General features: G+C 34.9%; 1 protein-coding gene across 1 annotated transcript in view; it reads right to left on the reverse strand.

Moving 5' to 3' along the window:
- Positions 1–23,519, reverse strand: part of CABCOCO1 (ciliary associated calcium binding coiled-coil 1) — a 108,364-nt gene that overhangs the window by 60,472 nt on the left and 24,373 nt on the right. The window contains exons 4-5 of the mRNA XM_037496970.2: positions 20,137–20,281; positions 15,538–15,610 (exon numbers count right to left, since the gene is read on the reverse strand). Coding sequence (XP_037352867.1) covers positions 15,538–15,610; positions 20,137–20,281 — 218 coding nt within the window. The remainder of the gene's footprint in view (positions 1–15,537; positions 15,611–20,136; positions 20,282–23,519) is intronic.

Consider the following 23,519-nt stretch of genomic DNA (forward strand, 5'->3'; position numbering starts at 1 on the left):
TAGATAGATAGATTTTTTTCATTGTGCACAAGTTTTTAAATTTGAGGTGTTCCTATTTGTTTGTATTTACATTTGTTTCTCTTCCCAATGGAGATGAACCCAGAAATATATCAATGAAGTCCATGTTGTAGAATAATTTGTCTATGTTTTCTTTTATGTATTTTATGGGTTGAGTTTTACATCTGCATTTAATGTATTTTGAGTTAATATTCTGTATGATGTCAGATTGTGATTTAGTTTCATTCTTTTTCATGTAGTTCTCCAGTTTTCCCACTACCATTTGTTGAAAAGACTATCCTCTCTCTAATGTATATTCTTGGCTCCTTTGTCATAGATTAACCGTTCACAGAATGCAGGTTTATTTCTGAACCTTGATTCTTTTCCATAGGTCACTGTGTCTATTTTTGGTCCCAAACCATACTGCTTTGATTCTTATAGCTTTGTGTTTTAATTTGAAGTCTAGGCATGTGATTATACCACTCTTCCTGTTATGTGTCAGGTTTGTTTAGGCTAGTCATTGTCTTTTGTGGTTCCATATGGATTTTAGTAATGCTTGTCCTGGTTCTCTAAAGAATGCCACTGGAGCTTTGATAGGTATTACATTAAATCTGTATATTGCTTTGGGTAGTTGGCCATTTTGACATTGTTAATTATTCCTACCAATAAGCAGGGAAAATCTTTCTGGGTTTTTTTTTTTTGTGTGTGTGTCTTCTATTTCTTTTAACAATGTCTTATTGTTTTCATTGTTTAGGTTCTTCATCTCCTTTGCTAAATTTACTCCTAGGTAATTATTTATTTTGAAGTGATTCTGAATGAATTGTTTTCTTGATTTTTTTTTCTCTTCAAGTTCTTTGTTTGCATATAAAAAGGTATGCAATTTTTGTAATTGATTTTGTAATCCACCACTTTACAATATTGATTTATTATTACAAGTGTTTTTTGCTTCTGTTGTTGAGTCTTTAGGGTTTTTTATGTACAATTACAATGCCATCTTCAAATAGTGTTAATTTTTTCTTCTTTCCTAAATTGTGCACTTAAATATTATTTCTCCTGCCATAGTACTTCCAGTGCTATATTTAATAGTAGTATTGAAAGTGGAAATTCTTGTCTTATACCACATTTTAGAGGAAAAGATTTCTGTCCTTCACCATTGAGGCTGATGTTAGCTATTATTATACTTCTGCTGACTTCCCATGGCAAATAGAAAAAAAACTGCTGGTCAGACTGTGTTCACTGTGGCTAATTGATGTTTTTGTTGTTGTTGTTTTCCTATGCACTCTGGTTGTAGGCTGAAGGTCACACAGGTGGCTTCCCTGGCTCCCCAAGGCAGGTACAGACAATCCCGGGAGACTGAAATTTGCGTAGGGGTTTGACAAATAGCTCTTCTCACTGCTGGAATTAGTCACTGGCTGCTTGGGAACCCTTTGTTGAGCAGTTGTACAGACTATGCATTTGCTGAGAAATATGGGCTCTGTCCCAGGCCAGGGCTGTTGCACAGCCTGAGAGACTCAGTGAGGAAAGGATAGGTAATCCTCCTTATGACCAGGCATGATTCCTGACACACTGCTTCTGAATCTTTCCTGCCCTTCTCAATGGTTTTGTTTCTTCTCACTGAGACAACAGTCCTCATATGCCAACCTCATTCCCAAAGTGGCTGATTCCCCCAGATGCCTATGGTTGGTGTCCATGAAAGAAATAATAACTCAGGAATCCTATCTGTCTCCCATCTTTTAGTTTTGTAGAGTATGTGTTTGAAGGTAAAAAAAAAAACAAAAACAAAAAAACAAACATATGCCCTATTTGTCTTTAAATTTTGTGGAAACTTCTGTGGGTAATTAATATTATAACATACTGCCTAACTTAACAGTGGTTTAAATAGTCTTTCATTCAAGGCTATAGTTGGTGCTTTTTGGGATTAAATCACAACCTTTGCAGAGTAAGTTTAGGACAGTGGTTAAGAAAGTACATCTCAGTCCTTAGGACTTATAACTTCAAAATGTGGTTACAATGATGTTTACCTCCTATGGTTGTTGTGAAGATTACATGTACTGATATTTAAGTTTCTTAGACAGTTTTGGCTCATAATAAATGCTCAACTAACTTAAGTTCCCCTCACTCCCACATTTTCCCCTAGCTGACTTCTTTTATCCCTGGATGTCCACCCAAAGTTAACTAGCTCAGAGGAGTCTTTTGTGATTCACTAATCACACATTAGAGAAAACTAACACATCTCTATAGTAACCTGTATTTTTCCCTTAAAGTTCTTGGTTTGTAATTATATATTTGTGAGTTTATTAAATTAATGCCCATTTCTCTTGTTAGACTATACAACACTCTGTTTTGCTAACCAAGTAGCATACTAGCAATAAAATTAATACTTGTAAAGAAACTGATTAATAATAAATCCACATGTATTCTTCAAATGATGATAGGCACATTGTACTTAATAAATATTTTTATTATTAGGTAGCAACATTAAATAGCAACCGAAAGATTATAAGAAGCATATAGAACTGGAAATGCATTTAGATGAAAGTGATCTTGAAACTTTCTTTAATTACTCTTAGGGCAAAGTACTTTTTGAGCTCTTATCTGTATGGCAGCTTTGCCCATGTAGAAGTGAAATGCATACCTACTCCTGTTCTAGAAGAAAAAGTACATTAAGTGGACACAAATGGACCCCTCTAGAAGCTTCCTCAGTGTTCTCACCATATAATAGCTGACTTGTCCCAGTGCAAATGACTCAAGGGAGAGATAGCAGTCCCATGATAACCACAACAGGGAAGATACCGTTTTTTATATAGCTTAATCTTAGAAATAACATCCCATCATTTTGCCAAGTTCTGTTCTCTAGAAATGAGTCATTAAATCCAGTCCACGTATAAGGGGAGGGGAATTAAGCTACAGATCTTGAAAGAGAAATATTAAAGAATGTATGCACTTATTTTCAAAAGCATTAAGAGAAACACAGAGGGATAGGGAATACTCAAATCTGTGAATGATATCCTTTGTAAGATGTTTGGGTTGACCTTTTAAGAAATCTAAAGATACAGAGTAAAATAGTCACTATTCCCCTTCAGATCCTAGGAATCATATGTGTTTGTTTGTATGTATTTGCATGTGTGAGTAAGAGTGTCAAAAGAGGCAGGTCTCAAGGCCACCTAGCTATTGGCAGATATCAGAAAAACCAACAATGCCAGGTACAGTGCCCTGGTGTCAAATCTCAACGGTGGTCAATACGAGGGAAGATTCAGTGTGGTCTGACATTATAAAATGACTTTATAAAAGAAATATGAATTGATCTGACTATAAACAACAATACATGTTATTCATTTAATATAGTTTGCTTTTATTGAAGAAAAGATAATTCAAGTCAGACTTTTACTGCTTACATAGAGCAGAATATCTGGACTCATTTGTTAGCCACATCTGTCACTTTTTTTCCCATGGAAAATAGTTGATCTCTTTAACTGAAAGCCCCTAACTCTATCTTACTGTGTATTGAATAAGGGCCAAAAATATATATTCTCAGAATAATGGATAGTCTTTTGTTTATTACTCAAAAATAAACCTTTTGGGTCATTTAGAGAGAGAGAAAGAGAGAGAGAGAGAGAAAGAGAGAGAGACTGTATGTGTGTGTGAGAGAGAGAGAGAATCCCCCCACAACCCACAAACACTGGCACATTTACATGATCCTCTCTGTACCAGATGTGAAAATTCAGAAATAAGGGAAAGTAGGTTGCTGTTCCTGTCGAAATTCTTATTAGTCCAAAAACCATGCTCTGGGAGCTATGAAACTACATAGTCATCAGTTCAACTAGCCACATTTGCTATGGTCATTAGTGCTTTGAGCAAACAGAAGAAATAAGCAACTTAAAACAACAACCATCACCTCCCCCCAAACACAACCAATGTAATTCATCTAACCTTATGTTATTTCCTTGATCAAGCACAAAACTAGTTTACCATGGAAAAAAACTTCATTTTCCCCCCCTCTTCACTCCTATAGTGTCAATGGTGCTGATGCAGCTGCATAATTTGCATAGAAAGTTGCTCCATTCTGTAGTCAGAATACCAATAAGGTGGCCTCTTTCTTAGCATGTTTATTCTCTTTTGATTGACTCTTCACTTGCATGCTTTTCTGCACAATGCATACTTACTTGCATATTCTCAGCCATCTGTCAAACAGTTACCAAGCCTTAAGGCTGGTCTAGTAATCAAACTTGAACACTATGGAAGCAGTGGTATATGGCCCAATATTATAGAACTGTGACCAAAATCTTCCTTTTAAAGAAAATAGTCGATAAAATATATATCACCCTATGGTTTTGGGTGACTTACATTTGATTGTATACATTTATTACATTTAAGTCTGCATTCACCAAGAAATAGCTAGCCATACATTTACAGTAAATGATTCCCTAGTTATAAACTGTAGTTCTCCATCCTCACCAACTTTAGCAGTTCAACAAGATTTCCAGTTTGTAGAAGGGAATCTACTTTGTCATTCTACTAGTTACGCTACCCAGAGGAAGACTGTCTCATCATAAGTTTTGGACTTTACTAACAAGAAAAATATTTGGAAGTATACTCATGGGGAAGAGTGGGACAAACTAGTTTAGGCTGAAATTGTTCTAGAAAAGCTTAGGAAAATGTGGGAGAGGTGGTCACACACTTATAGACGATCTGGCTCAATTTCTCATCCAATACATTTTATCAAACATTTAATCCACTATCTTTCAACAAAAATATTCAACAAAGTTCTACCTTATTACCTTCCAAATCATTTAATAAAATTTATTAAGTACTTTCTGTTTGCCAAGACCCGTGCTAAGAGTTGGTAGTAGTCAAGTGAGGAAGACATGCCCTCCACATCTCAGCCCTTCCATCTGTGGGCATGCCTGCCATTTAGAAAGTGACTGTGTATACCTAGTCAAAATCTTCCCTCAGAAGAACCAGCGACACTGCTTTTTGGTCTGCCATCTGGGAGTTGTGCAGACAAGGCAAATCTCCTTTTTATCTTTCCAGCCATTTATATTTGGAGACCATTATTATTATATCTTCTCTGAATTTTTCTTTTTCAGAGTTCCCAGGGCCCTAGCAAGTTCAGGTTATTTTCCCCTAAATAAATTTTGATTTGAATATGTCCCTTTTCAAAGGTGAGTTGTTATTTTAGTCATGTAAGAACATCTTAGAAAAGGATGAAAAGATCACTTTCTTTAAACCAGAAGCGTGGACTATTAATGGATTATGTTGAGTATGGAATCAATGAAGACACCTACATTGATTTTTCTTAGACTCCACTCTTCCCTGCACATCTTGCCATCTTTTGGTCAGAGAGTCCCTTAAAAAAGAAAACCTCTGTGGCTAGATGACTTGTTTTCTAGGTCTTATTGTGATCATCCTGGACATTTTTATGATTTATAGAACTCATGAATAATAAGTTCATCCTTGAGTAACAATTAAATCTTCATTTGTAATGGAACCTTTTGCTTTAGGGGAAAAGAACACTGCCTAATCACATAAACATGAAATGCAGCTCTTCAAAATAAAACAGACATTTTCATAATGTTATGCAATCTTTTAAAAGTTAAATAATCAAGAGAAAAACAAATAATGCTGAATAAGGAAAATAAAATGGACTAAAACTTTGATAGCTTAAGTCAACTCTTACAAAACAGCTGTTTTATAAGAGTTGTATTACATGTTGTAATACAAGGTTACTAAAAAAATAATTTCAGAACATGTAGACAAGAATAAAGGGAATGCAGGGTCTCCGTGGCGGTGCAAGGGATTAAGCACAGCACTATGAAGCTATCCACAGCCACTACAGCATGTTTGATCCCTGGCCAGGGAGGTGACCCCCATGGCACAGCAGACTTCTCCTGTCTTACCTGCTGCTCCCCTCAGCAATGTATTTCAGTCAGTCTGCTTGTTCTGCTTCCCACTCTGTTTCTTGTGAATCCTCTCCTTGCACCACTGGCCTGAACCCCAGTTCTTGTATGCATAAATAAATAAATATTTAAAAAAAAAGAATAAAGGGAATGCAAAGGCCCCACTGTTATACTATCAATATTAACTGCTAAATATTAACTGATGCATGTCCTTCAGGACCTATTCTCTATGTATGTATACATAGATATGGATGTACAACTGTAACTGCAATCACAACAGACACATTCAGTAGTTAAAATTTTCACTTAATTAACGTAGTGTGAATAACTTTCTATTATAAGTACAACACTATAAGAATACTCCTAATAATGACAGAATTATTTAGAGGTGCCACAATTTTTTAACAGCCTTTTTAATGGTATTTGGTATTTTACAGTTTAATTTTTTTCTATTACAAACAAATACATGCACCCATACTTCTGCCTATTTTCTGATTATCTCCTTTGCACAGACTCAAAAAAGCATGATTGTTGACTCAAATGGTAAACAAACATATCTTAAAAGTTGATATAGCTTGTCAAACTGCTCTTGTCAAGTTTACCAATGTAGACTCTTACCCTCAGTACCTAAAAATGCCAGCTCACCACACTCTTGCAAGACAAAGTGTTACCATATTAATTTTTGAGAATCTGATAGTTTAGCTTATGTTTCTTTGGGTATTATAAAGGGTGTAAACCTTTGCACAAGTTTACTGGCTATTCTGTATTTTCTCTCTTAATATGCCTTGTTAATTTTTCCATTAACATGGTCACATTTTTCTGTATCTGTAAGATACATTATACAGAATATTAAGACTGCTATGGTTTTCTATATTTTATGCCATCAATTTATTTTAGAGTGTGATTTTTCCTTATGGTGTTCCTCTTCTTCCAAATAGAACTTTTAAATTTTGATGTAGTCACAAATCCTAATCGCTTCTGGTGTTTTAGAGTCTCAACTTAAAATGGGTGCTATATATTGGAGAGTCCCAAGGTGGTTTTTAATAAGGTTCTCCACAACGAAACATCACTAACAAAAGCATATTTTCTTCTAATAGCAGTTGTTTTTTTTAAATTTTTTTAAGATTTTTAAGATTTTTAAGATTTGTTTATTTATACACTGGTATAGTCAGAAGCACGGGAGGGTGAGAGAATTCACCCAAGCCAGAGCGGGGAGCAGAACGCGCAGATTGATGAAGTACACTGCTGAGGGGAGCAGTGGGCAGCAGGAGAGCTCTGCCCACCATGTGGGACCCTCGTCCATGGCCAGGAATGGAACCGGTGCTGCAGAGGCTGAGGGCAGCTTCACAGCCCAGCGCTCAACCGCTGCGCCACCGGGGAGGCCCTAATACCAGTTTTTATTGTCCGCATTTTAATGGTTTAAAACCATTTCCATGTTAAATGGACTTGATTATTGATATCTAAAGAGACTGGTTTAGATTTTTCAGTCTACATACCATAATAATATTCTCCGACTATGTTTTGGAATTAGTTAATAATATATAATTTACCTTATTTACATGAATCAATTTAGTAAACAAGTGATGAACACAGGTGAATATATATAGTTCCTCTACTGAGAAAAACAAGAGAAAAAAATATCACTCTGATGGCACAGAAGTATGGAACTAGTTCTATGAGGTGCAGCTTTGGAATTAGAAAGTATTTAATAATAAGGAAATAAAAAATAAAAAGCAATGCTAGAGGAAGTACCATCTCTCCCCTTCTTCTTTTCCCTCTTCACCCCAAGAGAAGTATCCCTCAAATTGAGCTGCAAAGGAATAATAGGTTTAAGTTGGCAGTAAAAATTTTGGAAAGCATTTCAGGAAGCTTATGTCAAGGTAGAAGCCAGTAGGAAACCCATAATTACAAAAAGACCAAATCAGAGAACTGGTCACAGAGGAGCTGAGATTGCTAGTGAGTCAACACATGGAAAGTCTTGAGTGACAGGTTCAAGAGTTTAGGTGTCATGTGATAGGTGATGGAAACCATCTTTAAATTATGCTTCTGCCATTTATCAATTATTTCACTGGGGACAGATTCCCTGAATTTCTCTTAAAATTTATATTTAGGGAGGGATGATTATTTGGCTGTGCTTCAGAGAAAAAGAACTAGAGTGAAGTTTGATAAATTGTATACACAAGTGTCATTTTTTTAAAATGATAGATTTTAAAGTCAGTTAGTCACACAAGCCAGGTAGAGCAGATAGTTATTTTAACACAACAGTTTCTGATTGATTTTCTTTAGCAACACCCAATGTGAGCAGGTCAAACTACAAATTATGTCCTGTAAGATTTTCCCTTCCAGCAGTTTGCTAATAGGATCATCCAACAAGAAAAAAAAAAAAGGCCTTTTCAAGATTAAAAACATCATCTGGATAAGTTTAGATTATTTTGATAGGTACATATCAAGGGTAAACTGAAGAGAAAAAAGATATCTTTATAGTTACGCTTCAGTTGCTTTTCTCTTTTCCGAAATATGATCAGACATGTAATGTTGTTTTTACTGCTTTTTTTTCCTTAAAAGGATCAGTGTTTACATAGGTCTCATATTTTCTTTATTCAGGACACTATAACTTTATAGTTGAAAGAAAGAAAATAATTTTTTTTTCTCTCTATTCCCCCAACCCCAGCTACAATTTATAAGTATAGTGTCATTAACATTGGAAATACAGAAGAAAAAGTGTTTTCTTAATTCTATTTTTTGCATTATGAGTAAGTGCTCAAAACATTCAATTACATACAATTGACATTCACTGATTATAGAGGGGTCTGAATTTTCTATATTTGCTGCTTATTTTGGGTTATGTAAGCCTGCCAAAATATGACGACAGGCAAGATAACCACTGATGTGTATTTATCATTCTCTTTAAATATCTAAGTATTTATAATAATCAGGTTCTGCCACAGTACAACTTGTGAAAACAGGGCCTCCCCCAACAACTACACAGGCTATGTAATGCACAACTTCATTAATCACACAGACTGTGATGTGAAAGATGACCTTTGACCCCTGGGGTTGCACAAAGGGATTTATGTGAAAATGTCCATGCTATACACTGAACTTCTGAAACATACTATAGGTTTGTTGGCTTAAACAGCTAGAAGTATAATTATATACCTATCTATTACATTTTGTAAGTTAAGGAAACTACTAAAGCAGATTTAATCATACAAGGTTATTTTACATTCAAACACAAATATGTATCATATATCTATCTATGTATATAGATAGATATAGACATACATATCTATCTATCTATGTGTATATATAAAATAACCTTTGGAAGTACAAATGATCCAAGATTTGATGTGTTGTCACTTTGGTGAAATTAAACTGAATAAATATTTTTAAAATGTGCTATGTATACATAATTCATGATATCAATTTTATTTTCTTAGGGAAAATTTGGGATGTTATAACACACCAGATTTTTACTCTATAAATGACTTTTCAGCTAAACCTAGTTAAACTTAAAATTTAAATATGGTAGCAACACACTTGCAAAGTATTTAATTTTATGGACTAAGAGTTCACCTATTTTTTTCTGTTTTGTCTTTCATTTTGTAAATACCCAGATGATGTCTCTCTGTTGATATATTGGGATGGAAACATGGTTATATGGCTGCACTTAATTTATAAAATATGCCTCAATAATACATGGGAATTAACTAGGTGCAATTTTATGATTATATAAGTAATATGAAGACACATTGTAAAAGATTAACATAAATTTGAAATACACAGAATAAAATGTCCCTCTTCAGATCCTATCTAACTCTTATTTCCACTTCACTGCCCAAAGCTACATTGATGGCTAGTATAAAAAATAATGGAAACACTATTCACATTTTCTTCTATACCTTTCTCATTAAAATGTTTTAGAAATCATAACATAATCATACATTGGGACCTACTACATTTCTTCTAAAGACCAGATTTTTTTTTTTTGAAGGAAACATTGGTTTACAATACTGTATATAACTCAGAGGTACTAATCACACCTCTCCAGATGTATATTACTGTATTTACCACCAAGGCACCCACAGTCCTCACCATAGACCTATGGGTTCTCTCCATACCCTGCTCTCCACACTCCTCTTGGTCCTTTTGGAAGCTTCATTTCTATAGTCAGATACACAGAGTTTGTTTTTGGTCTGTTTCTGTCTGACCTTTTATTTTGTTTCTGTATATTACACACATTAAATGAAAGCATCTTGTATTTGCCGTTCTCATTTTGACTTTTTTTTTCTGGCATTATACATCTAGTTCCATCCATGTTATTGACATAGCAAAAGTTCATCTTTTTTTACAGCTAAGTAGTATTCCATTGTGTATGTATACATATATTTCTAATCCACTCCTCTGTCCTTGGACACTTAGGTTATTTCTAAAACTTAACTACTGGAAAGAGTGCTGCAATGAATATAAGAGTTCATACATCCCTTTGAATTGGTACTTTTGCTTTCTTCAGGTAGATACTGAGGAGTGGGAGTATTTTGTTGTATGACTGATCTACTTTTAATAATCTGAGAAACCTCCATACTGTTTTTGATAAGGACTGAACTAGTCCACATTCCCACCAACAGTGTACAAGTGTTCCTTTTTCTTCACATTCTCACCAACACATGGTATTGGTCTTCTTGATATAAGCCATTCTCACAGGTATGAGATGGCATATCATTGTGGTTTTGATTTGCAATCTCCCCGATGATAAGTGATGATGAGCATTTTTTCCTGTGCCTTTTAACCATCTGTATGTCTTCTTTGGAAGTGCCTATTTAGCTTTTCTGTCCTTTTTTTTTTTTAATTGGGTTATTTGTTTTCTTTTTAAGTTGTATGAGTTCTTTGTAGATCTTGACTATCAGCCTCTTGTCAGATGTATGGTGTGCAGATATTTTCTCACATTCAGTATAATGTATTTGCTTTTTTGTAGAAGTTCATTAGTTTGATGTAGTTCTAATTGTTTATATTCTTTTTCTCCCCCTTGCTGTTGGAGAGGAACTCACAAAGAATTCTCTGAAGCCCATGTTATGTGTTTTGACTATGTTCTCTTTTATGCATTTTATGGTTATAGGTCTTACATCCATGTCTTTTATCCATTTTGAATTAATTTTTCTCTAACATGTGAGATATTGGTCTAGTTACAGCCTTTTACCAGTGGCTGTCAAGTTTTTTTAATACAATTTTTTTTAAATTTTTTTTATTTTTTAAAGATTTATTTATTTATACAAGCACTGGGTATAGTTAGAAGTGCGGGAGGGTGAGAGAATTCACCAGAGCCAGAGCAGAGAGCAGAACAGGCAGATTGACGAAGTACACTGCTGAGGGGAACAGTGGGTGGCAGGAGAGGTCTGCGTGCCATGTGGGACCCTCGCCTGGTGGCTGGGGATGGAACTGGTGCTGCAGAAGCTGTGGGCAGCTTCGCAACCCAGCACTCAACCGCTGCGCCACCGGGGAGGCCCAATTCTTAATACCATTTTTTGAAGAAACTTTCCTTTTTCCACTGTATGTTTTGACTCATGGGATTTTTTTTTTAAAGATTTATTTATACAATCACTGGGTACAGTCAGAAGTGCGGGAGGGTGAGAGAATTCACCAGAGCCAGGGCAGGGAGCAGAGCGGGCAGAAGGACCGAGGTACACTGCTGAGGGGAGCAGCGGGCGGCAGGAGAGGTCTGCGCGCCATGTGGGACCCTCCTCCGGTGGCCGGGGAGCAGCCGAGGATCGAACGGGCGCTGCACAGAGGCTGCAGGCAGCTTCGTAACCCAGCGCTCAACCGCTGCGCCACCGGGAAGGCCCTTGACTCATGGGATTTTGGAAGGAAGAGGAGTTGTACATGTGTGTCCACTCTTAAAAAATATCGCTCTTCCTTTCGCAAAAGTTCTTTTGGCTTCCTTTTGGAGATTTTTTCATTCTCTGACACCTATTCAATATGGCCTACTTGGGTCTTCTAATAACATTACTTCACTCCTCTGATGACAGTGATTAATTAAGAGTGGATACCTGACACATCAAGGTCAGTAATGTTAACACTGGGAGGAAGAATGTCTCTTCTGAAGCTGCTAAATTGGAGCTGCCAGTGTCATGTGTCCTACCAGGGAGAGGAAGCCTGTCTGCTATATAAAACAATGTGACCAACGGAGAGAATCAGAGAAAAAACAAATAAAAAGCTAGGAGTTATGAGAGATTGTCTCACTTGTACATACATAATAACTTTAACCTAACCTCAGTCCAGCTCACCACTTGTGTTTTCCAGTTAATGATCAAGTGATATACCACTGTCTTTTTTTCCTATTCATTAGATTATTTTCAGTGGATTTCCATCCACAAAAAATTATAACACTCTTGTTAACTTTCCCAAAATTTAAGTTTCCTTTTAGATTTCACTAATTCCTGAAAGCCCTCATAAGCCATTAATTTACAGGTCTTCTATGCATTCCTAAAATATCTTAACAGTTTTGACCCGATATTGATTGCAAACATTCATTTATTCATCTCTCTCCTCATTAGATACTTCAAATGAAGTCAGACAGATAAGAATAGTTAACATCAAGAATTGTTACTTGTCATTGTGTATCACTGGGATTTAGTACAAGGCCTAGAACATAATAAGAACTGGATAATACATGTTGAGTAAATGAGCACATAACTTTTTATCATCTTGTACTTGTAAAATTCTGGCATTGTAGACCTGGCAAGAACCATGACTTAAGATATCTGCTATGTCTCTTCATCATTGCCAGTATCCACTAATGTTCTTAGTGTGTGATTATGAAATATTTTCTGTAGTTTTTACATAACAAAAGCAAAGAAACAGCAGTTTTCGGGTTTCTGAGTGGCACCTTAGGCAAAGGAAAATACATATCTTCTAAAGAAATTCTGGTCCTCGGGGCCCCCTTGGTGGCGCAAGGAGTTAAGGCACAGCGCTATGAAGCTATCTGCAGCCACTGCAGCATAAGTTCAATCCCCAGCCAGGGAGCTACCCACATGGAGCAGCAGACCTCTCTTGTCTCGCCTACTGAGCCCCTCAGCAGTGTATTTCAGTCAGTCTGCCTGTTCTATTCCCCACTCTGTATCTGGTGAATCCTCTCATCCCCCCACACCTCTGGCCTGTACCCCAGTTCTTGCATGCATATATAAATAAATCTTTGAAAAAAAAAAAAGAAATTTTGATCCTCTTGCAATTCTATATGAAAGTGTCTGTGTCCAAACTGCATTGTTAAAAGAATAGATTTGGAGCACTCTCACTTGGGTGATGAAAGGCGGTCCTCATATCCTTAAATAAAGCGAGTAATCTTACATCTAGTCAGATGGCTACAAATGCATTTTATGTTCCACTCTATCATTCTTCTAATTCACGGTTTACTGCTTTTTTTAACATAAATGATCTACGAACCACTGAATGAACTAATAAGTAAACGTATTAGAAATAGTTCTGTATTAAAAAAACTCACATCAATCATAATTATTTACTGAAAATAAGCCTCTATGATCAAGCATAAAGAAAATTTCTTGAAAGAGATGAGTAAAATAATTAGAAACAATTGCTAATGTCAAAAATGAATTTTCCATTTCCTTTAAAACCCAAGAAAAGGGTATAATTTATTTATGTTCTCCATTAATAATTAAAGCTACCATTTAACAAATTTTCTTAGAGGGTATGTATGTGTTATGTTCTATTACTGTATCCAAATTAAGAAAGAAACAAAATTTCATTAGCATTATTTAACCTGACTGCTTGCCTGAGAGTGAGATTTTGAGCATTTGTGCAGTTGTTGTGGGGCGCCTGTTTAAGGACAGAGTGCTAAGGTCAGCATGAATAATCGCATTAGTGGAGCAAGTCCCTATCTCCTCCAGGAAATTCTATTAATAAAAGAACAGATATTTGGACCAAGGGTTATTAGATACTTCCAAATGCCATAAAATATTGTAGTATAATACCTGCTTTGGTCAATCCTTTAAAATTTCATGGGTTGGTCTAATTCTTGGGGACCCAATATCTTTTCCTTAAGGGTTTTTTTCATAGTTGGGGTCAGCTCCAGGGAAAATACAAAAGACAATGGAAAATAAAAAGGCCAATCCCTGTCTACTTTCTCCTTCAATCATTCCACAAGCATAAATGTCACCTAAATTTTATATCTCACAAAAGAGAAGAAAGGCACAATTGTGCAATTAACGAAGGAAAAGGGAATCCTTTATGATTTTTTCTCTTGATGATTCTAAATATCTGCTCATGCTGCTATTGAAACCACTTTCATTTCCCAAAGTTTTACTGAAGACATGAGATAGGGTTCTACTCCAAATTGATTATTATTGCAACACCGTCACACTGTATGATATAATTCTGAAATGGAAACATTTTCAGGGAAACTGTTAAGGGACACCTAATTTAAGCTACAGTATAAGGCAATTACAAAGGGGAAATTAAAAGGAGAGTCAAAAATAAAAAAGGGTTACTTGTTTTCCTTCAAATCACTTTTAAAAGGCTGGCATTAGAATAATTACCAAATGGGAGATGAGTAATGATGACCGAGATGTTTATGAAGAAAGCAATTTATATACTCCAGAATAATAACACTCTGGAAGACAGAAGAGTTGACCATTCTATCTGTTCTTACTATTAAGAAAATTCTAAAGATAAAGAAAATATCCCTTATTCACTGTTTATTTCTGACCACAGCCACACCTATTCCTGATACTTCTAAGTATAGTCTTCTAAAATAATTAAGAGCCTAAAGAACACTTTTTATGGAATCTTTAGCCTCCATAAGATGTTCTTTTACTCAGGATTCATATCTAGTAATTACAACTAGATGATTAGACGTGAGGCTATTCATAGGTGTCTTTGGGTTGGTCATTTATTGAAGAATTAATATTACAAGTGCTGTCACTGAGAATATTATAAGCACTCCTGTACATTTTACTGAGTGACTACTATATCCTGTATTGCTGTATATGTTGTGGGAGAAAACCAGCACATGATCCTTGCCTTCAAGGACATTACTTTTGGATTGTATTAATAATATCAATCCACAGGAAACAAATAGAAAACCATATAATACAGTTCCTACATGTGTGCTTATTGGTGGGGTAAGGTAGCTAATATTCAGCCGAAAGAAATCAAGTGGAATAAAATAATAGAATATGATTAAAGAGTTTGCCTAAAACCTTCTTATATATGCAATACAATTAAGGAAGGTTTGCTTCACTGAGGAAGTGGGAATTGAATTAGACTTTAAACAATGAGTAGACTGGAAATGTGAAATTTGAACAGATTTAACTGAATTAATTTAATTCATCTCACTATTTCTGATTTTATTTATATGAAGACATACATACCCTATCCAATTGAGCTTTGTCAAATAATCCATAAATACATAAAGTATATGTGATTAACAATGCTTTTAATGCCAAGAGACAGCTTATTTTCTTAGTCCAAAGCTCACTTTATGTAATTATTCTTTTTGCAAACTAGTAGTTGGTTATATTAACACTTGACTAATCTTGACAAGAAGTTGCTTTAAGCAGCTAAAGATCCAGATGCTGATCAGCATGCATTAAGTGATTCAGCTTAATTGGTTCCATCTAGATAAATTACTTACCTCAGTTCCTATCACAATTTCTTCCCTGGAAGAATAGAACAGGAACTCATATAGCTTGTAGTGTTGAAATAAACTGAAATACAAAATAAATATGCAACTTAGATAAATTCACTTCAGGGGAAAAAAGGAACTATGTAAAAGTATTTATAAAAGGAAAGTCATTTATGTTGACCAAGCTAAAGACATTAAATATTAACAACAGAGTTAGTCACCTCCTTTATTAAAAACTAAATTGTCCAGGAAGTGGTACAAAATTAAAGTCTTAGTTTTTGAGATCTTGACAATGTAATACAGTACCTAAAACAATATCTGTAAATTAATCTGCAATAAGTGGGTAGTTTTGGGATAAGGGAACAATCAGATTATATTTTGAATTTTCTTGTTTTTAGACTAAATAATACACTGCCCCCAAATAACACTAAACTTCACATTATTTTTCATGTTTTGCTCCAAATTGAAGTCAATTTCCTCTGGCATGAATGGCATTGAGTTATGTAACCTACTTCCATAGCAATTACTTCTCACATTCTCAAACTGTTTCAAGATTAAATTAATCTGATAACACCTGAAAAATGATGCAACATGAACTGAAATCCATTAGAAGATGCTTGATTTCCTTGTAGAATATTCAATCACACATCAAAGGGAAATGAGTTTAAGAAGGCTACTTTCTTTAGTTTCTACCCTAAAAGCTAAATGGTCAGTGTATAAAAACTATAAAGAGACAGAGGATACGTTTCTTAAAACAAATGTTTCTTGTCAGTTTGAAAATCAGCAATGTATTATTGAGAGCTTAAAATTTACCGAAGGGCTGACTTCTAATATCCTGTTTGTGATAATATTTGAATTTTTCTAATTCTCTTCCTGCTGGTTGGAAAATTAATAGACTCATAATACAGCAAAATGCCTAAGAACAAAAAATTGTCTTAGTGGTTTCTCTTTCACTCTGGTGATTTTTGCTATTTAAGAAAATTGATTTTAATATAACTGAGAAATTAACATTTGCAAAATGTAGCTACAGAGCATGTATAATAATGGCTTCTCCTGAACGCTGTAATGGATCAAAGTTTCAATTCATTTGAAATCAATGAAGAAATCCTCAGGCAGCTGGGTCTCTCTGAGTTATATTAGCAGTTGATCTCACTCCTAACACAATTCATTAAAACGTGATGGCTGTGCAGACTCAGTCATGGTATTTATTTCTGGAAAAAAAACCCTTGTACATTCAAATTAGTCATCAACATTCAGAAAACTAGCTTAACTTTTGACATTATTTTGATTTGTTGGCTGGAAAATACATCAAGATTAGTGAAGTCTGATGATTCAATGAAGTAAAATAAATTCAGACTCTCCCTCCCTTAATACTGGTTACCTAGAGAAAGCTTTAAGGTTAAAAATATTACACTGGCAATAACTGATGTGAGTGGAGACATTAAAGACTGTATTTTGGAAATAGCTTGACTTTCCCTCGGTGAAGGAGTGTAAAATTTTCCTTTCTCCATCTTCATCACACAAAGAAGTTAATTCATAAAACTTCCTTCCTGAAATTTCATACTTTTTCAGCTTTATTCTCTTCATTGTATCCAGGAGTGAGAGTATCCCATGGCAGATGGTAAATGCACTTTCTTACAATGAAAATAATGCATAATTTGGCTGTAATGGTCAGAAATGCAAGACTGGGGCAAGGTCAGGACTAGAGTGAAGCAGACCTGGGGAGGGAGGTGTCTAACAAGGCACTTACTCAGAGGCAGGACAAGTCAACCCCACTGCTTCACTCTGGCCCCCATCTTGGTTGGGGTTTCTAATTTTACTAGGGAACTATGAAATGACCTCTCATGGGAGCAAAGTGACGTTAGCTATAGGAATACATTTTCCTCTCTTTTTATTTAGCCTTCTGGCTGACTAAAGCTCCTAGACTATTTTGTCAAACATTGTTTTTTAGTTCTAAATCAAAGGGTGAATACTAAGAATGGAAATGAATTTAGACATCTGGCCTCATGTCAAACAGTGTGATATTCTGTTGTGTATAGGGCATGTTATTTTTCTTACATCAAGTATTTATTTGTCTGTGTATGCTGCATTCCCAGGAGATAGGTAGGAACTTCTGCTAATGACAGAAGAATATTTGGACCAGATATATATCTAAATGATGTCATAATAAAAAGCTGCAGTAGTATTTATATTTGCATACAGTATACCACACATACACATGTATATTATTACACCAGTAGATTAGTCAGTGCTTAACAGTAGTTTGAGGGGGACTCATGACAATATATAATTTAGACTATATTAAGAGTATCAAATGAAATTTCAATTTTATTGTCAGTTAAATTTCATGTGCTATGGGTCATGTTCTAAAAAGTGTTCTCTCTAAATTGACTAGAGCTTTCACCGGTTGAGTAAACTTAATATCAGTTAAATTGAAACAGTCTTATACTTTTGATAATTGAGTTAGCTTCATATTTATAAAACTTCTTTGTAGTCATTAAAATGAAAAGTATTATATGATTTAATTGCCATTAAACTTACATTTGTGGACCTATGAGGCATTTTGAACAGGTGTTGCAGAAAAGCACATTTTCCTTTATACAATTTCAGTATCAGTTCCAGATATCCCACTAACTGATATTTTCTGTAACCAGGACATTTAAATATGCATAATTTCTTTAAAATCACAATATGACGATTGAACAGTATCAGAAATAGTTCTGATTTACTTTATTTGACTTGTCTCTCAAGTAAGAGGGGTGATAGAGAAAAGTCATATTAAGGATCATTGGTATGTGAAGTTACAGTGGTTAGGAGCTGAAGGTAACTAACACTGACATTTCCTCCTCACTTAACCATTTTCTGAAATGAAAGGTCAAAAAATAAATTGATGGGACCTCCCCGGTGGTGCACCGGTTGAGCCGCTGGGTTGCGAAGCTGCCCGCAGCCTCTGCAGCGACAGTTTGATCCCCGGCCACTGGGTGAGGGTCCCACATGGCACGCAGACCTCTCCTGCTGCCCACTGCTCCCCTCAGCAGTGTACTTCTGTCCTTCTTCTGCCTGCTCAGCTCCCTGCTCTGGCTCTGGTGAATTCTCTCACCCTCCCGTGCTTCTGACTGTACCCAGTGCTTGTACAAATAAATCTTTAAAAAATAAATACATAAATTGATGAACATTTGTCCAGAGAGATGGGATGAAAAAGAAGGGGCACCACATTTATTTTACCATCCAAAAGGTGCCATTGATGTGCCTGCTGAATTTTACTGCTATGGTTAACTATCACTCCTCGTGCCTGTTATAAACTTTGTGGATTTAGAGCTCAGCTGTAAAAAAATGTTTTCTACAAGAAAGATGTGGTAGGTTCAAATCTAGAGAAAAGGGGAAGAAGGATGTCATATATTGGAAATGTACAGAGAATTCCCCTCCTCCACTGATTCCCAAATCTGATGGGCAGAAAGACCCTGGGGAACAGGTTCTCATCCAACTCTGCATCTTCACTCCGCCCAGCTCCCTACACAAGGCCCTTGCCTTATTCTAATCAATATGAAGACCTCTGTGGCTTTTAATGAGAGACACACATTAGGGGGTATGTTTTTATATTAAGAAATCATATTATATCAAATGCTATTATATAAAAACATAATATATCACATGCCATTACTAATTCATGCCAGAAACCAGTATATAAACTTTTTCATCTTAAACACATTAATATTTAAAAAGCCCCCAGACTATATAACCAGGATCTTTGGCAAGCAAATCGTGAGCATGCCTCGGACATCATGTAGCACCCTTTATTTGGGAATTTTAAAGTTTAAAGTTGGAAAACACTGCAGTATATACTATTAAAAGAACAAAGATATTCTGCAAAAACTTTTAGTTAAGGAAAAGAAAGAATTTTACCAACTCTTGTTTAAATATTTGCAAACTCTAAAAATGTCCCTTGGGAGAAACGTATGATTCTAATGCAAACCATGTGACAGATTACATAAAAAGACAGATTTCTTAGTTCACCAATGAAGAGTCACTGTAAAAAAATACTTTCCCTCCATCTACCACCATTTTGTAAGCAGAACAAAAGCCCTAATGAGTTTAATTGGTCAATACTGTGAAATATTTCAGGGCATATAATAAATTTGATGATGTATATTCATAAATCTCTTCAATTTCTAGCACAAAGCATTTAAAATAATTTTTTTTGATGGAAATGAATAATGCTCTTTAAAATTTTTATGTCAAGGTCAACTACTTAAAATACCATCTATTGTAATCAAATCTGATTAATCTGAAAGATAATTTTATTAAAAAAATGGTACTAATTAGAGATGCAGAGAAAAAAGAAATTCTTAGATAATTATAATTCTAGATGAAATTATATTTATCAAACACAAACCACCTCTTAAGAATGCAAAGTTAGTCAAAATATTCAATGTCCTGACGTTTAATTACTAGACATAAGATTTGAATATAACCTAATTATTGTGGGGCAAATTATTGCATAAATTATGTAAGCAACTAAATTTGCTAAAATTGAATTAGTTTCTATTTAGTAGACATTTTCTAGAATATAGAAATTAAAAAAGAAATGCTATTGAAAAAAATCCATACCTGATTTTTATGTAGTCAATGATAGCATTAGCTTGTTTTACATCAAAAATATTACATTTCTCATTATCTGGTGAATGGGATGGTCCTATTTGAGCCATCACTTCTCCAAGCCATTTTATGCTATCTTCTAAGGACATATGCAGTGCTGAAATAAAATCCAGAAAATTCTCAGTATAATTTTAACAGATGTTTTGGGAATAAAATAATTCATGATGTCCTTGATGTGCAAAAATTACTTTTGCAGTATTTGTGAGGACAAATATTGTTGCTTCTTTGTGATAAATTAATAAGTACATTGCACATAAAAGAATAACAGCTGACACAGTCAATAACTGTAAATTATTTTAATGTTACACAATTATCTAAGAGTTTATATCCATTTTAAGATTAAAAAATCAAAATCTATCTAGATTAATTTAAATAGAAAAGAGATATTTTTTATGATCTTAGAATAAAGCACATAGGGAAATGACACCAAAGTTGGTTGGATTATCTGGATAGGAAGGTCTATATGATAGATTCAATCATCTTGACAGTGAAGCTGAACTCAGAGCTGAAAATGTAAACGAACAGAGTCAACCAACACTTGGCTTTAGCTGATTGTTGCCATGTGTGAACTTGATTCTGAAAATTTTCAATAGAAGCCAGAAATATGGATTTTTATGTAAAACATCAAGATTTTTTTTTCTTTTCCAAGCTACAGACTTATAACTCATGTAAGCTGTTCCTCAAATGTTTGCATGGTGGTGGTGGTGAGAGCCAGATGACAGTGCAAAAACAGTGAAACTGACATCACTTTGCCACCATTACCAAAAATAAACAAGCAATGATTTTACACCATTCTCTTACAACTAAAAACAAACGATGAAGCAAAACGATCTTCAATGGCACATGTCCAGTTTAAAAAAAAATGTAGATAAATGTCAAAAGCCTTAGACTTAACTTTCATTGTTTCTGTGATACAAATATTAACTTCCATCTCTTTTCCCTCTCTGGTTATATTATTTTTACTTGTGGTAGACGACATATTACAGACACACATCACTTCCTGCACACCTAGGGTGAATCCAGGTAACTAATGCCCTGTACTTGCTTAAGAGTGATGAGTATGTGGCCCCTGGAGGTGAGAGTTCAAAGTTTCCAGAGAAAAGGAGGCACAACCAGCTTGTGGAAGGTGAATCCAGTTGGGGGCCTAGCTGAGGGTTCTGGGGAGAATGGTGCTGCTTCTTGTGAACCCCATTCTCCCAATCCTCACCAAACCTCTATTTCTCTTGGGAAACTGTCAGTAAGTTTTCCACTTCTCACTATGGAGGAATTTTTTTCAGGGAAATTCTAGGGGAGAAAGAAAAGGGGCCTTGAGAACACAGGCTGATTGCTGGACCAGCCATTTCCAGCTTCAGTGGCTATACTTTCTCTCTGTGACTTAAGGTCTGTGCCCCCAGATTACTAATGAAATGACAGTAAAGTCATATAAAATTTTAGGAAGATACTATAATAAAGACTATTATAATCTTGTAATGTGTTTACTTTTCTATTTGTAAGCACTAGAAAGGATGGAAACTATGCAGCAATTAAAATAAGATTTAATGAACAACAATTGGCCTATTTTTCATAGCCTCCTTCCAGATCATCTTTTATGTAGTATGTAAGATAGATGAACTATTGCTGGATAACTAGGCTTTCCGATACCACCCTAAGTGAAGCTCAATTATTATTGTACATTTCCTTTTCCATGATAAACTTCTTTTGAAAACAGTGGGAGTAATTTTAGAAATAAAAAGTCTGTTGGATAAAAGCAATTCAGAATTGAATGGATTAAAAATCTGAATCATTTTATTAATAAGATGATATTAATTAGAGTTACAGAAGAAAAAGAAATTCTTAGATAATTGATTATAATTCTAGATGTAATTATACTTATGAAGCACAAAAATACATTTATATGACTATTTCTTATGTTGAAATATAACTGACTCTAAAACTCTTTTTCTATGTCTAATGTATTTCTATAGATAATGGCTTTAAAAATTAGGAAAGTTATCATTTCACTTATCTAACTGAAATATTTGCTTTTTTAGAAATCATTTAGTGATATGATTAAAATTGGAAAGATTAAACCATTTAAATAATAAGGGCTGTTAGAAATAAAATTTATTCTTGAAAATTTACAGTAATAAAAGAACACACTAAACTTATAATTAGTGGGAAGAGTTAGGATAGTAACTCATAACTGCCACTTTTAAGGTAGGTGATCTGCGTTTCATTTTCCTTATCTGTAAAGGAGAATAATATCAATTTTGAATATCATAGCACTGTTGTTAGTATCAAGTAAGAAATGGATGTGAAACTCTTGGTAGACTGAAATGATACATATGTTAGTAATTAATATGTATAGCGTGTTTTCTAGAATTCAGTCTGACATCAGGTATATTGGATGTAATAGTTAGGTCTTGGGCTCTCATTTGCTGGGGCTGATCCTTATTTTCGACGCTTAAAGAGTTATTTAACCTCTCTAAATTTCACTTATTTTTTTTCTGATTATTTAATATGGGGAGAACAATAGAACCATCACAAACCATGTGAGGATTAAGTGAAATAGTATTTGGGTAGCAAAGGACACTGACTAGCACAAGTTACTCTGCTGTAAATGTTACCTATTATTATAATAATTCCTGTTTGGGGGAAAAACAAATCACCCTCACAGAACTAAAAAATATTCTATTGTCATTTACTAACATTCACGTTATGTATAGTGTAATCACTCCAGGCGTATGGATCTGCATAGGAGCCAAATCTCCAGCCCACCTACTACACTATGGCAGGTCCTTGGTCAAGCCTTGGAAAAACTTGACCACCAAATAAATACTGTTAAGATAACTATTCAAATTCTATGTTCTACACTGATGTCTTATTTGGTTCCCCTATATTCCTCCTATAAGTGAAACCATCCGATATTTTTCTTTTTCCTTCTGACTTATTTCACTGAGCATAATTCCTTCTAGCTCCATCCATGTTGCTGCAAATGGCATGAGTTTATCTTGGGGTGAGGGGAGCAAATATTGTTTAAAAATAAATAATGATGTAAAATATATATATATACAACAATTCTATGTTCTATAATCTTTTAGTTTGATCCAATTTGTTCCAGGTGGGGTGATTGCAGAATGCCTTGTATTGTAGATAACTGCAGTACAAATTTGAGACAAGAAACAGATGAGAAACTGAGTCAGTATAAAATGGAGTTCCCATCTAGAACTTTATAATGGTCAACTGCACTACAGCTAACAGTTCAGACAGTGTACTTAAGTGCCTTTTTCTATTAAGATATTGCTGAATGGGAGTTCTCAGTATTACAGTGTGCTCAGGACTCCACCAGCCCTCAG

This window comes from Talpa occidentalis, unplaced genomic scaffold (genome assembly GCF_014898055.3).
Source record: "Talpa occidentalis isolate TD23 unplaced genomic scaffold, MPIMG_talOcc4v2.1 talOcc4.8, whole genome shotgun sequence".
Classification (NCBI taxonomy): domain Eukaryota; kingdom Metazoa; phylum Chordata; class Mammalia; order Eulipotyphla; family Talpidae; genus Talpa; species Talpa occidentalis.